Source organism: Lycorma delicatula, chromosome 3, assembly GCF_047948215.1.
Source record: "Lycorma delicatula isolate Av1 chromosome 3, ASM4794821v1, whole genome shotgun sequence".
Lineage (NCBI taxonomy): Eukaryota > Metazoa > Arthropoda > Insecta > Hemiptera > Fulgoridae > Lycorma > Lycorma delicatula.
This window is the reverse complement of record NC_134457.1, coordinates 134,041,265-134,057,885: the sequence shown is the minus strand read 5'-3', so window position 1 is coordinate 134,057,885 and position 16,621 is coordinate 134,041,265. Positions and strand designations below refer to the sequence as shown.

General features: G+C 32.6%; 1 protein-coding gene across 6 annotated transcripts in view; it reads left to right on the top strand.

Moving 5' to 3' along the window:
* Positions 1 to 16,621, top strand: part of Nrg (Neuroglian) — a 107,136-nt gene that overhangs the window by 40,642 nt on the left and 49,873 nt on the right. For all 6 annotated transcript variants that reach the window (XR_012755765.1, XM_075360623.1, XM_075360619.1 and 3 more), the window contains exons 4-7: positions 4,533 to 4,648; positions 6,736 to 6,929; positions 11,351 to 11,490; positions 11,654 to 11,815. Coding sequence is in view for 5 of the 6 variants with exons in the window: in XM_075360623.1 (XP_075216738.1) it covers positions 4,533 to 4,648; positions 6,736 to 6,929; positions 11,351 to 11,490; positions 11,654 to 11,815 (612 nt within the window). In the remaining variant the exon portion in view is untranslated. The remainder of the gene's footprint in view (positions 1 to 4,532; positions 4,649 to 6,735; positions 6,930 to 11,350; positions 11,491 to 11,653; positions 11,816 to 16,621) is intronic.

The window sequence follows — 16,621 nt, the reverse complement described above, 5'->3', positions numbered from 1 at the left end:
TCAGTTGATATAAAGAATGCCTTTGGCTCAATCAGTTGGAGTCACATAAACAGGGAAATGGCCACAAAGGGATTGAGCCCTTATATATGTAGGCAAATCGAGGACTATCTTTCCAATAGAAGATGTTTGATTGAAGCCCAGGAAGGAAGAATTCATTTTGAGATGGAAGGTGGGGTGCCACAGGGAGATCGGTCCTGGGGTCGCTGCTATGGTTGCTAGTTATAGATGATCTCCTGCACAGAATGTTCCCTGCTGGAGTTGAGGTTCTGGCATATGCAGATGATCTCGCTGTACTAGTTGAGGGCGAACGCGGCCACTCAGATCATTAATGAGTGGATGATTTCTAGGGGTCTGCAGTTGTCATTGGAAAAATGTAGGTGTATCGCCTTTACTGGAAGAGTACTGGATCCTATTACTATTTTCATCAATGGTAAAGTTATAGAAGAGGTGCATAGTTTGAAATACTTAGGAGTTACCTTCCAGAGGAATTGTAGATACACTAACCATTTAAGTAACATATGTAGGAAGGCTGAAGCAATGGTAAAGAGTCTTAACATTATAATGGCAACGCAGAATGGCCCTAGAGCATCAAAACGCAGATTGTTGGTGTCAACGATAGTATCCTCGTTGATGTATGCTGTTCCTGCATGGAGTCATGCTATAGATATCAGGCGTTACAAGGAGAAGTTAGCGAGGGTGCATAGGAGAGGGCTCCTAGGTGTGGTGGCCGCATATAGGACAGTGTCCTATGAAGCCCTTTGTGTTCTCGCCGGAGTACTGCCGATAGACTTCATCGCGAGATATAAAGTCGAAAGATCGAAGGGCAGAGCAGATCAAGAGGCCAAAGATGAAATCAATACTACCTGGCAGGAGAGGTGGACTAATAGCTGTGTGGGTCGCTGGACAAGACAACTCATCCCGGAGATCGAACCATGGATAAGAAGAGGTTTTGGCGAGATGGATCACTTTTTAATGCAATTTTTCACCGGGCATGGCTCATTTAATAATTACTTAAATAAAGTAGGAAGGAGAACAGAGGCTATCTGCATGTATTGCGAAGAGATCGACGATGCAGAACATACTTTCTTCATATGTGAAAGATGGGCCACCCTCGGATTTGACATGGCGATCGACGGGATGACTCCTGAAGCTATAGTACCTTTTATGACTAGTCGGGAATCCAACTGGAAGAAAATAGCGTGTTAAACCAGACAGATCATCGCAGAAAAACATTGACGAAAGGAGACTGGGTTTTTGATTTAGGTTAGGGAAGGGAGGACAGCCTCAGCAGGGAGGGCCGGCATGCCGAGGTGTGCCGGTTCCAATGAGCCGCTGGGGACTTCGGGGGATATAGTTTAGGGAATAATAGAATAATAAAACACAAGATATAGAGAAAAGACCTCGACACCACGTCACGACACTCCAAGTATGGCGTGTTGTCTGAAAGGGGCATATAAAATAAAGATTACTCTCAAAAAGAGCTACCGGTAGGCCGACCTGCCATGCCAGTATATAGCTGGTAGGCGGGAAGGCCTATTTGAGTATAAAGACACTCCCCTGGGTGGCGTAATACCAACAAGTCGGTCCGGCCCAGAGGAGCTGAGAGAGAGAAAAAAAAAAAAGGTTCCAACAAGATAACTCACCGGGTTGGTCTAGTGGTTAACTGGTTAACACGTCTTCCCAAATCAGCTGATTTGGAAGTCGAGAGTTACGGCGTTCAAGTCCTAGTAAAGTCAGATATTTTTACATGGATTTGAATACTAGATCGTAGATACCGGTGTTCTTTGGTGGTTGGGTTTCAATTAACCACACATCTCAGGAATGGTCGAACTGAGAATGTACAAGACTACACTTCATTTACACTCATACATATCATCCTCATTCATCCTCTGAAGAATTATCTAAACGGTAGTTACCGGAGGCTAAACAGAAAAAAGAAAAATGAGGTTCCAACAAGATAACCCATCGAGTTAGTCTAGTGGTGAACATGTATTCCCAAATCAGCTGATTTGGAAGTTGAGAGTTCCAGCATTCAAGTCCTAGTAAAAGCAGTTACTTTTATATGAATTTGAATACTAGATCGTGGATACCGGTGTTATTTGATGGTTGGGTTTCAATTAACTACACATCTCAGAAATAGTTGACGTAAAACTGTACTAGACTATACTTCATCCTCTGAAGTAATACCTTAATGGTAATTCCCAGTGGCTAAACAGGAAAAAGGAAGATTCCAACAAGATGGCGCCACAGCAAACACAACTAGCAATGACTTTTTTTATGAAATGTCTTTGGTGAACGAATCATTTCAAGAGGTTACTCTCTTTGTGGGCAGCAAATTAATGTTGTGCAACAGACCACACATGATTGACAAAATAAAAACCGTAATAATGGCATACATACGGGACATTCCAGTACATCACCTGGTTAAAGTGTTAGAAACAAATTGAAACTTGTGCAGTGTTGTATTGATGTTGGAGAAGGTCATTTTCAACCCTTTTATAAACCATTCCTATTACTGTAATATCCGTTACTACAAATTATAAAATAAAAATACAGAGTAATGATAAGGAAATTTTCATCATTGCATTTCCATAATTTCGGTGCACAACAACTTTTTTAATGTAGTGTATAAGTTATATTTTATGACCAACCATATCTTTTCCTTTATGTACATTTTTGTAGAGTTTGAGTTTTGCAATTGTATTATATTTCTTATTAGTTAAGGATTTAGCCATATTGGAAAAACAGTTGATGACAGTGCGAAAGAATTCCACCTCTCTCCCTAAAAATGAAAAGTTTTATTTTTTTAAGTTCTTTAATTCTGTTGAAATCTTTTTACCACATCAACTGTTTGCTTTATGTATTTGTATACGGATAAAAATTAACAAAATTATGAATTTATAAATGACAGAAAAACAAGATTTTTTGGTTTTTACCGTATCATGTAATAGTCATTTGTTTCACATACATATGAGAATAACTTCTTTCATCAATGGTGTTGTTAGTGATTCCAGTTTTGTTTGACATCGAAATATCTGCATTGCTTTACCGAGTCAATTCTTCCTTCTTTTGTTAAGATATTGCTTATTGTCTCTTAGTCTCATCCTTTTATTTTCATATTATATTCTGCCATAATGACTTCTAGTTTTGAAATGATGTTCTGAATATCTTGTCCTTCATCTCCTAAAAAATCCACATCATCTCTGAACCTTTTATTTCCTTCTCCCAGTGTAGATCTCTTCATCCCATTACATGCCATTTTCAATTTAATTTGCTTATTGAAGATTAGAGATAAACAGCACTTTTACTTTAGGACTTTCGTTTTTAGAAGTAGCAGCTGCTGCTGTTATAATCAGTATAATCTTTAATAATGAAAGTACGGTTTATTGTCTATTTTTTGTCCTTTTTCTTTGTAGGTCAAATCACTCAGTTTGAATATCCTTTACTTTTATAGTTGTTATCCAATTCAAGTATCAATTCTTAAATCATTAAGGTCACAATTGGCTTTTCATTTTTAATTTGTACTCTTTGGCCTTTTAATATTATAATTAGCTGATCCTTTTTGGCATTTCTAAATGCTTTCTTGGTTTCTTTAACCAGTAGTTCTTATTAAACCAGATTGTGTCTTGTGCCCCTCTTGATGATTCCATACTATTCTGCTATAACCATACATTCCTTTTTTAATTATATTTTCTGTTCAATATTAACAAAAGAATCTTCCTATTGCTAAATTAAACTACTTGTCCTTAAACTGTTGTACTTGAGTGTAATATTGCAGAAAAACAAAATTTATTTGTTTTAGAGAGATGTCGTTGTGTATGTATACTCAATGTCTATTAAAATCCTTTCCTGTCTAAAGTGGAGTCGTGTGAATATTTATATTAGGAATTTTAATGATAGTAATCAGGCTGGTGAAGGCAGCCAGGTTAACCTGATAAGCATTTCAACTCCAGGTACTGGACATTTCTGTGACCACCAGAGAGCACTTTTTTGTATCCCTAGGTTGGTCTATAGGCATTTTTGCTATAACAAAACCACATAAAGCCAGATGGTAGGGAGTTAAATGGGTTTCCCTAACCTCAAAATTTATCAGGTGGGTTATCTAGCCAAAAACTTTAGTACTGCTGTGGAAGAAGGGTTCAAGTTCAAACTTACAGCTATGAGTTTCTTGCTCCTTAATACAATAAAGCTGTCCTATATATTTGGAGATATTTAAAGTATTATATAAGTGAATCATAACACTTTGACAGAACATTCACTTTTATATTAGAGTATTACGCCTCAAATATAAACAGTACTGTTTCCTTATAGTAATTATGGAATTTTATCTGATTCAAAAAGTTTGTGGATCATAAAATGAAGTTCATAAATTTAATGTGAATATAAATAAACATAACCTTAGTTTCTTTCAGTGACTTTTTTTACCAAACTTTGTATGTTTTTTCTGTAATTTTTATTGATACAATGAACCTTTATCTGTGTATTAGCTTACTGAAATTCCCCAAGGTAATTCTTTTCTTTTTGTTGTGTAGGTATAGGTGGATAAAGAATGGTAAAAAATTTGATTGGCAAGCTTATGATGATCGAATATCACAACAACCTGGACGTGGTACTCTAGTTATTACATCTCCTAGAGATGAGGATTTAGGTTTGTTAAACTTTGAATATATTATTTTTAGAGTGCCAGTATATAAAATATTTAATTAATTCTTCAAGATTATTCTAAATTTATATTTCTTCATGTATTTTTCTTAAATAGATGTTTTATCAACAAGCTGGCAAAACCATTAGTTGAAACAATTTAATAAAATAATGTTTTCATTTTAATAACTTAAATAATATCTATAAAAGAAAATCTGTTGCAGATCCTTGAATTGTTAAGCTGGTTTTGTTAGGTTAGAAGATTTTTTTTTTAATAATATCTAGTTCATAAAGAGTTTTGTAACTAATAAGTTCAAGAAGTAGTACGAGACATATTCATCAAGTAAGAGCCGTTTGGTCATTAAAAAAAATTAACTCGTTAGAAAAGGTTTTTACTTACAGTTGTAGTTTACTACATATCTACTTCACTTTTTGACATAATCGCCATTCAGTTATTAGCACTTCTTGTAATGCTGCACCAGTTTCTTTAACTCCTCTGCATAGAAGTTCACCGCCTGGGAATTGAATCAGTTGACAATAGCAGTCTTGAGTTCTTTGTCGTTTTCAAACCGTTGTCTACCAAACCACTTTTTCAAATGCAAGAATGGGAAGTAGCTGCTAGGTGCAAGGTCGGGAGTATATGGAGGGTGATCAAAAAGTTTCCAATGAAAATCTTGAATCTTCTTGGTTAAGGCAGTGATATGAGGATGCCTGTTGTTGTGAAGGAGTGTTACACCAGACAACACTTTCCCACGTCATCGATTTTGGATTGTACATCTGTTTGGTGAGCGTTTTGCAGTACACGTTAGCTGTAACTGTTGATCCACGTTTTATGAAACCAACCAAAATGATGCCCTTTTCATCCCAAAAAATAGATTGTTTAAACTTTTTTGGTTTTAGGGAACTTGAATGGCGCCACTACATTGACTTGTTTCAATTCTGCGTTGGTTTAGGATATCCATGTCGCACCGCCCGTAGCAATGTGGGAAAATAAATCTCCATCTTGTCAATAGCAGTCCAAAAACATTCGTCCACTGCGCATTCTTTGCTCTTTGTGTTGTTGAGCATTTTTGGTACACCCACCTTGCACACAATTTGTGATAATCCGAGCCTTTCTATGTCAGTTGTGTAGATAGTGGTATGGTCACCATGCAGAAATTAACCAGCCAAAGCACTTAATCGTCAATTGCCGGTCACATCCCATTTTTCGATTTACTTGTTCAATGATTTCATTGGTCTTGAATACTGGGCTTGCCAGTTCACTCTTCACCATGCACATTTGTGCAGCCATTTTTAGTCTCGACACTGTTGTCTAACCTTTCCTTCAATCGTTATTGTAGGCCCATACACTAGGCACAATTCTCGATGAATTTCAGCAGCTGAAGATCCTTTTGCACACAAAAATCGAATCACAGCACGCACTTCACACTGGAGAAACGATTGTCGTGGACATTGCGATCCGTATTCACAGTCAGGCAAATGACTACAAAATCAAAACAACTGCAGTGACTTTATAAATAGCTGATAGATGGCCGTGCATGTTTGAAATTGTGTTCAGACTCGCTAATATTTAAATGTAAGCTGACGGCCTGTACATTATGAGTATGCCTCGTATAATCTGGGATATAGATTTCAGTATGTAAATGGATATGTGTCTTACCTACCTTAAAGTGAATTTTGTGGTGGTACTTTTCATAAAATATTTTAGTTAATAAAGGTAAAATTTAGACACATGATAATTTTTTAAAAACGCATTTGGTTTATCCAAAAAATGTTCTGCTGATTTGCATAACACCTTTTATTGATATCTACTGCAACATCAGTCACTATGTTTCATGCTATGATTGATTGGAAGTTCAATCAACCCAATCTTACTGAAGTTCAGTGATCTTTATTAATCTGGTTTTTTTCTTCTTTTCCATTTTGTATTTGAGACTTGATGCAATTCAAATGTTGTGTAATTATCAGATACATAATGCCTTGTTGAAACCTTTATATCATTGTATACATAATGTACATTTTATTTTAATATTTTATGGTCTTAAACTACTTTTCATTTTATTGTTTAATACATTGTTAATTATATTTATTTAGGTCAGTACCAATGTTTTGCTGATAATGAATGGGGTACAGCTACATCTAATTCTGTGTTTGTCAGAAAGGCTGAATTGAACTCATTTAAAGAGGAACATCCAGTCACGATTGAAGCTAATGAAGGAGAACCATTCAAGTTAACATGTCAGCCACCCGATGGTTGGCCAAAACCAAATGTCTACTGGCTTATTCAAGTAATAATTGTTTGCTTTATTTATAATGTTCTACATCAATGTATAAGTCAGTCCATATCAAATTAATAATACAAAGTAAAAATGTTGAGGAAACTTCAATAACTTCCTTGTTTTAAAGATATCAAACTTAAAACTACATAAGTTGGAATAAAATATTCTGTATCTTATATCCAGAACATATTTTGGCATATATTGAAGGAAATGCATATTTCATAAATACATTTGAGTATATATATTTCATTTTCTGTAGTGAAAAAATCCTTCTTTTCATATCTAGAGATAATGTTGGAATTGTTTGTTCAATATAAAGTGATAGACATCGGAAAAAAATGTGATTGAAAATTTTTTTCTTTTTTTTGACTTTATTCACTACAGAAGCTTACAAAGAAGCTTGCTAGTGGGAATATGAAATTGGGAATTTGTAATATATGAAAATGACATGCCTTATTGGGATTTGAACCCAGGACCTCGGGATGAACAGCTGAGATGCTATCCCTCCACCAGTAGATCAGTGCTTTTTGTTCAGAGTATCAGTTATTTTACAAATATGAGTATGAAGTTGTATTTTTATGTTGACTTTGTTTATATGAAGGTTTATATCCATGGTTTTTTTTTTTTTTAATTGTGTTCTGTCTATTTAAGTGTCTGTAATTTATTAAGATGGTAACAGGAAAGTTTGGAATTAGAAAAAAATTGAATGGTTATATATTTTCTTCACTGTAAAACTGTTATGTATTCTCAGTACTATAGTGTAAAGTAAACAAATATATCAATTTGTATTCATATTAACTTAGAATAGGAAATATTTTAGTTCACTACTATTTTAATTTATTAATTTCTTTTAAATGCTTTGTACACTGATATATTACATTTATTTACTTAAATTGTTTGCAATAGGGTATGACACATTTTTAAGTTGACAGTATTTTAAAAATACATAGTAAATCAATGTCAAGACAAATTTAAGGTATATATTACTAGGGATTATTCAGTGTTTAATTTAAGTAAATAAAAATAAAAAGGAATTTGTTATTTATGTAGTAATTATTTTCAATATTGAGTGGCTGCAGATATTTAGGGATTTTTCTGTGGAGTAAAAAACACTTATAATTGATATTTTTGTATAATTTTCCCTCATTTGCTAACAATAAAAATTACAGTGTAGAAAAAAACGCTTAACTTACACTAATCTTCATTTTATAGGGATCTTTGACATGTCATTAGTTTTAGTAAGTTGATTTAGTCAGCTTGGTAGATTACAGTAACAGATTAAACTTTGCTGCTCGAATTTAGCAGTAGTTTACCTAACTACCTGTCTGTCCAGTTAAGTTTGAGTTGGAGTGTGTCATAACCTCAATTTTTGACTGCGCTTATGTAATTCCTTATCAAAAACCATGTCAGTATTATGTGCTCTCCCTATAACATATCCTGGATTATTCTATGAAGCTTCCTCTTCCTAGGTTTATCTTTTGATCACTATTTTTTTAATTTTTAAGTTAGGACAGTATGTGTGCCTTAACCATGTTGGTCTGTTGTGCTCTCTTTTCTCTCCTAATTATGCAACCAAAAACTCTTTATTTTTTCTCTATTCCTTCTTGTTTTTCCCAATATATCATCTATAGAATTTCATTTCTCTTCTAGCCTGAATCTTGCTTACTTTTGGCACCTGTTTGTTACTCATACTTCTTTTCTATTTGGTAGTATAAATGCAGGTAAATTTTGTTCACCATTTGTAACTTTAAATATTTCCTTGTTTCATATTAACTCGTTCATCTCATCACCATCATGTAAATTACTTAGCTATCATTATGGATTACCATCAGATTTTTTTGACCTCTTTATGTGTTTCAAACATTACTTTGATAAAACTGTTACCGTGAAAAAATACTATATTATTTGAGAACTGTAAAACATTTAAATTTTCTGAAACGCCTTTACATGTTTTTGTGTCATTCACTTATCCTATTTTCACCTGTGTCATTTCAGTTAATTCTGTATATCGGAACCTTATTGTTAAAATTCATTTATCCTCTCCTCTTTATTAATTGTAAATAAATAAACTGTCTCTTCTTCTTATTTATATAAAAGTATATAAAATTACAATTTCTAAGTACAATTGCTAAGTTGAATCATCACAACACACAAGTGAATTTCTGTTCGATCCCTAGTCATGTTGGAATCCTGGGTAACGAACGTGCAGATTCTACTGCTAAAGATATATGTAGCCAACTGTCTTTCACCATTTGAGTTACTTCTACTGATTTTTTTAATTCCATTAAACAAACTTGTCAAAGAAGATTGCAAGATGACTGGACTGCTACAGTGGATAATAAAGTCAAACACTTCAAAGATTACAGTGTTACCATGGGACTCTTCAGAGAAATTGCATTTTTCTTGCAGAAAAATTTTCCAAGAGAAAGTGGTCCTGTGCCGAATAATTAGGACAATAACAGCTACTCATGGATACCTGATGTCAGCAGAGAATTGCACCACTGTGCATATGATGCAACTGCCGCTTGACTGTTATGCGGCCTTATGTTGCAAATTTAAACTATCGAGGGACATTTGTCATATTCTAGAAAATGATAAGAATGTAATAGACCAGCTATTGTTACTTTTAAGAAGAATCGATATACTTTATACGATTTAACGATAACCAACCATAAATTTTGATTTTTATTGTGTTATTCTTTAAATATATTTTATCCTAATGGTTATGTTCCTTTTTATTTTATTTTTAACCTTATTAATATTTTAATATCTGAAAAAGGGCTTTTTTGATAATTTTTGACCTGGGTGATGACTGCATTTTTCACACAAAAAATATTTAATGATTTATTTGTGTGGTTCTTGAACTGCACTTGTTGATGATATTGAATTCGATTTTGTAATCTTGCAGAACATATGCATTTAGATAATTTTTCAGCATGTTTTTAATAAAATTGTAAAGTGAAAGGAGTCAAACATTTAAGGTAAAAAGATAAAGATAAAATATAATACCAATGTTTTATAATTATTGATAAATTTATAGCTATAAATCTTTATTACTTTTAATCTGAATAAATTTCTTCTACTTTTCAAATGTTTCAACGTTTAAAAAGTAGATGTTTGATGTTTTTCTAAAATTAAGTTTTCAAATTGAAATTGTTATACAGTAAATAAAAAATGATAAATTTCATAAAAACATTGAAAAGGTTGTACACAACACACACGCACATCAAACACAAAAATTTGATCAAGAGTATCGAATTCTGTACTTTTGGTAGTAAACAGTTTTTATATTTTTGTCTTATATTAATACAGAGGGGAATATGGATAAATACAATAACAAAAGAATTTTTTTTTGCTAAGTTTATATGTATATATATATATATATACATATAATTGAGAAAAAAAATTTTAAATATAGATTAAAATGAAGAAGTTAGAAATATCAAACATGTATATTTTCATGTATATTATACAATATTCTAATGCATGTTGTTTGTATATGTATATCCTATATTTTACGTTCTAAAACTTATAAATAAAACCATGATTAATTTAATAAAAGGTAGCATTTATATACAGTTTTTAATTAAAAATTACAGAAAGTACTTTTAAAAACAAATGAAGTTTAGATAGAGCATATAATTATAACTGTAATTATCTGTATTAAATAAATGAAAAATTTGTAAAAAAAAGAAATAAACATTGGTAGTGTCTTAAATAACGTAAGTATTTGTAAATTATGTTCAATTAAAAAATAAATGAACTTAAAAAGAAGTAATTGACAATAAAACTAAACCTGCAGCCAAATATAGTTACTATTACTGAACTGTAAAAATTACTCCCAAGTGATACTGTAAAAACAATATAAACATAGCTCTGATTCTCATAGCCTGGATAAATTTTTTTTGGCAAAATTTAGATGAAAATCATTTTTGGTGGAATATAAAAACGGAGCTTTTTGGCAATATTAATTTCATTATTTGAATGTTTAGATTCAATGACACTTAACAATCAAAGATTAAAATGATAAGAAAGGCATTAATTTATATCACCTTTATTTTCGTAACAATTTGCAAACACCTTTAGCTTTTTAATCACAGATTCAAAATTTAGTGGTTACGTTAACTCGAGATAAATGCAGTAGCAATAATGCTTAACATTTGTGCATAAGTGAAACAGTGGTGCTTCCTGAAAACAGTTTGTGTGCATATGAAAGTTGACACATTTCAGTAGTTTATCACAACGTGTAGTAAGAAACCAGTTATAATAAACCTACAGATCTACACTAAACATTCCTTAAGGAAAATATAATTTTGTATAGTGTATTATTAACATGTTTGTTGTTGAAGTTGTGAAACTGAATTCTAAATTGGAAAGTATACTTAGAAATGAAAGGTGTCTTTTAATTGATAATTTTATCTTTAATTTAGGATTCTTCTGGAGGCATAAGAAGTATTAATAATTCACGAATGACTTTAGATCCTGAAGGAAATTTATGGTTCTCTAATGTGACAAGATTTGATGCCAGTGATGATTTTGTCTATTCTTGTGCTGCAACATCTGTATTCAGGTAAGTTTACTGAGTATTTGTTTGAGTAACTTACAAAATTTTTATATTTTATACTGCTCATAGAATTTATTTTATTATTCATTATTCTAGTTATTTTAGTTATATATTCTTACTTGTGATTTTATGCAGTGAGAAAGCATAGTAATATTTTATATCCTTTTAGGAATGAATATAAGCTTGGTAATAGAGTGATACTGAAAGTGTTAAGTACAGGAGCATCAGCTGCACAAAACAAGCATGCACCAGTTCAACAGTACGTCAGCAGAAAGAACGAGGTTGCTTTAAGAGGGAAACAAGTTAAACTATATTGTATATTTGGTGGAACGTAAGTAGTTAAATATATCTGTTTACTTACTTTTATCTAATGCTTATTTTTTTTGTTTATCTTTTTTTTTGATAATTATTTTAGGATTGTACATCAGTCAGGCTTTACAATCTACCATATCTAACTATCAAATTTTTTGCTAATCTGTCATGTGTAGATGTAATTTAGTAGAGTAATACTCTGAGCATAAGAAAGCACTTGCAAAGAGCTAAGTGCTTCAACACTACATACAGATTTACCTTCAGCTAAAATTGTTACATTTAAATATTTTCCTTCATTACATGAGTTAATGTACTTTTTCAAGGTGTTTATTTTAAATAAATTTCAGTTGTTATCTAGTTTATATTCCTTATTTATTTTTATAATGTTGAGATTTTTAAATGTGATAAGAATTTTCAAATGTTAATTTATGTTTTTATTGTTTTTTTTTTGGCTTCAGTCATTTGACTGGTTTGATGCAGCTCTCCAAGATTCCCTATCTAGTGCTAGTCATTTCATTTCAGTACATTCATATTTCACCCCCCTACATCCTACATCCCTAACAATTTGTTTTACATATTCCGAACGTTGCCTGCCTACACAATTTTTTCCTTCTACGTGTCCCTCCAATATTAAAGCGACTATTCCAGGATGCCTTAATATGTGGCCTATAAGTCTGTCCCGTCTTTTAGTTATATTTTCCAAATGCTTCTTTCTTCATCTATTTGTCACTTTATCCACCCATCTGATTTTTAACATTCTCCTATAGCACCACATTTCAAAAGCTTCTAATCTTTTCTTCTCAGCTGCTCCAATCGTCCAAGTTTCACTTCCATATAAAGCAACGCTCCAAACATATACTTTCAACAATCTTTTCCTGACATTTAAGTTAATTTTTGATGTAAACAAATTATATATTCCAAATATATAATTATATTATATAATATATTATATATAACAAATAACAAGATTCTTTTACCTCCATAATCTTTTCTCCTCCTATTTTAACATTCAGTAGTCCATCTTTGTTATTTCTACTACATTTCATTACTTTCGTTTTGTTGTTTATTTTCATGCGGTAGTTCTTGCGTAGGACTTCATCCATGCCATTCATTGTTTCTTCTAAATCCTTTTTATTCTCAGATAGAATTACTATAGCATCAGCAAATTGTAGCATCTTTATCTTTTCACTGTGTACTGTTACTCCGAATCTAAATTGTTCTTTAACATCATTAACTGTTAGTTCTATGTAAAGATTAAAAAGTAATGGGGATAGGGTACATCCTTGTCGGACTCCCTTTCTTATTACAGCTTCTTTCTTATGTTCTTCAATTATTACTGTTGCTGTTTGGCTCCTGTAAATGTTAAATTATTCTTCTATCTCTGTATTTGAACCTACATTTTTTAAAAATTCTGAACATCTTATTCCAGTCTATGTTATCGAATGCCTTTTCTAGGCCTATAAATGCCAAGTATGTTGTTTGTTTTTCTTTAATCTTCCCTCTACTATTAATCTGAGGCCTAAAATTGCTTCCCTTATCCCTATACTTTTCCTGAAACCAAATTGGTCTTCTCCTCTCAATTCTTCTGTATAGAATTCTAGTTAAGATTTTTGATGCATGACTAGTTAAATTAATTGTTCTATATTCTTCACATTTATCTGCTCCTGCTTTCTTTGGTATCATGACTATAACACTTTTTTTGAAGTCTGGCGGAACTTCCCCTTTTTCATAAATATTACACACCAGTTTGTATATCTATCAATTGCTTCCTCACCTGCACTGCGCAGTAATTCTGCAGGTATTCCGCCTATTCCAGGAGCCTTTGTGCCATTCATATCTTTTAATGCTCTCTTAAATTCAGATCTCAGTATTGCTTCTTCCGTTTCATCCTCTTTGACTTCCTCTACAACACCATTCTCTAATTCATTTCCTCTGCATAACTCTTCAATATATACCACCCACCTATCGACTTTACCTTTCATATTATAAATCGGTGTACTATCTTTGTTTAACACAATATTGGATTTTAATTTATGTACCCCAAAATGCTCCGTCTATTTTACCAATGTTCATTTCTCTTTTCACTTCTGAACACTTTTCTGTAATCCACTCTTCTTTCGCTAGTTTGCACTTTCTGTTTATAGTATTTCTTAATTGTTGATAGTTCCTTTTGCTTTCTCCATCACTAGCATTCTTATATTTTCTACGTTCATCCATCCAGCTGTACTATATCATCTGAAACCCAAGGTTTTCTACCAGTTCTCTTTGTTCCGCCTAAGTTCGCTTCTGCTGATTTAAGAATTTCCTTTTTAACATTCTCCCATTCTTCTTCTACATTATCTTTTTTACTCAGACCTCTTGCCATGTCCTCCTCAAAAATCTTCTTTACCTCCTCTTCCTCAAGCTTCTCTAAATTCCACTGATTCATCTGACACCTTTTCTTCAGGTTTTTAAACCCCAATCTACATTTCATTATCACTAAATTATAGTCGCTATCAATGTCTGCTCCAGGGTAAGTTTTGCAGTCAATGAGTTGATTTCTAAATCTTTGCTTAACCATGATATAATCTATCTGATACCTTGCAGTATTGCCTGGCTTTTTCCAAGTGTATATTCTTCTATTATGATTTTTAAACTGGGTGTTGGCAATTACTAAATTATACTTTGTGCAAAACTCTATATGTCGGTCCCCTCTTTCATTCCTTTTGCCCGCCTGTATTCACCCACTATGTTTCTTTCCTTGCCTTTTCCAATGCTTGCATTCCAATCTCGAACTATTATTAAATTTTCATCTTATTTTATGTGTTTAATTGCTTCATATTCACACTCTACCTCATCATCATGGGCGGTTGTAGGCATATAGAGATTAACAATCGTTGTCGGTTTAGGTTTTGATTTTATCCGTATTACAATGATTCTATCGCTATGCATTATTTGAAGCTGAGTTAATTGTTCTAAAATCACCTGACAAAAAGTCTTTTTCCTCTTCCCACCGAACCTCACGAATTCCTACTAAATCTACATTTATCCTATCCATTTCCCTCTTTAAATTTTCTAACCTACCAACCTTTTTTAAACTTCTAACATTTCACGCTCCGACTCGTAGAATGGTATTTTTTAATTTTCTTGTGATCCCTTCCTTAGTAGTCCCCCACCCGGAGATCCGAATGGGGGACTAGTTTACTTCCAGAATATTTTACCAAGGAAGGCGCCTCCATCATTGGTATATGAAAATGCAGAGAGCTACATTTTCTTTGAAACAAAGCAGCTGTAGTTTTCCATTGCTTTCAGTTGCACAGTACTCAGAGGACTGAGTGATGTTGATATGGTGGTTTAAGTCGTCCTGACTTATGCCCTTAACAACTACTGAAAGAGCTGCAGCCCTCTTTCAGGAATCATTCCGTAGTCTGGCTCTCAACAGATACCTCTCCGATATGGTTGCACCTTTGGTCCAGCTACTCTGTATCACTGAGCAATCAAGCCCCCTCACCAACGGCAAGGTCTCATGATTATTATGTAATGAAAAAATACGTCTATTTCTTATCTGTAAGGGTAACCATACAATTATTGCATGTTCATGGCTCGATCAGGATATCGAGAGACTTGCAAGTACAAATGTTTATGTAATTCCAATTTATTAGTTTAAGAACATAGGAAAAAGACAAATCAGTAATAATAAAATTGAAAATTATAATAATAAACAAAAATAATAAACCTAAAAATGGTAATAATAAAAAAATTACATACAAAATAGTATTTCAAGTAAGGCCAGGATTTATTTGAAGGTAGTTAATCATAAAAACCAGAATACAGTCCAGTTGATTAAAATATTATAATGAGTGCTAATGTTAACACCTTTAACAACTAGTATGTACTAACAACCAGATAAGATTAAACAAGTCTAAGGTTCATACAATTCTATTCCCTGCAAATACTTTTTTTGTTTACAATAGACTACCCTATAATTTATGAATGAATTAAATCTAAATCTGTCACTTTCGCTATGTCTACTAATAACTCACTGAACAACTTCCTGCATTCACCCACTGTTTACACTAGAATGCTTGTGATGTCACGTTAATTGTTGCTATACGCTGACTGATAATGCCATCTCACAATCACGTTGAACATGACCTGCAGCACTGCTCATTTATACTCCTTGTTCCACAGGTTCGAGCAGTGTTTATATACCCTTTTAAAGCGTGAGAATTTTCTCCGTCCCCTAGATTTTCCTACGAATTCTTATTACGGTCCAGTAACACTTCTCATCGAACTAAAGCGTTGGAGATGTTCCATTAACATAGTTTTACAAAGAACAATTGTTAAACAGACCTGTTAGCCTGAGAAAAGGATTCCTTTTAGTACTTTTCTGGATTTCTTGCATGAATATTTTGTGATAATTTCTTCTTAATTGGAAGGAATCCATTACTCAGGTTCCTTACACTGTTCTTGTTGCAATATTTACTTAACTATTAGATTTACAAAATTTTTGACTTGTTGATGTTTTGAATTTCATAATTAGTCTACAAAGCCTTTTTTAATAAATAAATAATAAAAATACTTCATTCAGCTAAGAATGTCTTATTTATAAATCGACTATTATACATGTTGTGTCAGAGGAATGTTAGATGTGCAATTCCATAGATAATGAAAAGAAGCTGCTCTAGTATTTTTCTGGAAGGATCAAGGAAAACTTTGAATAAATCTTCATCATAATTTCAAAGTACAAAATTAATGTATGAAATAAAGTGATTATTGTCCATACTAATAAAAAAATAATATTTGTATAAAATAATGATGATTGTAATTACAGAATAAAATAACA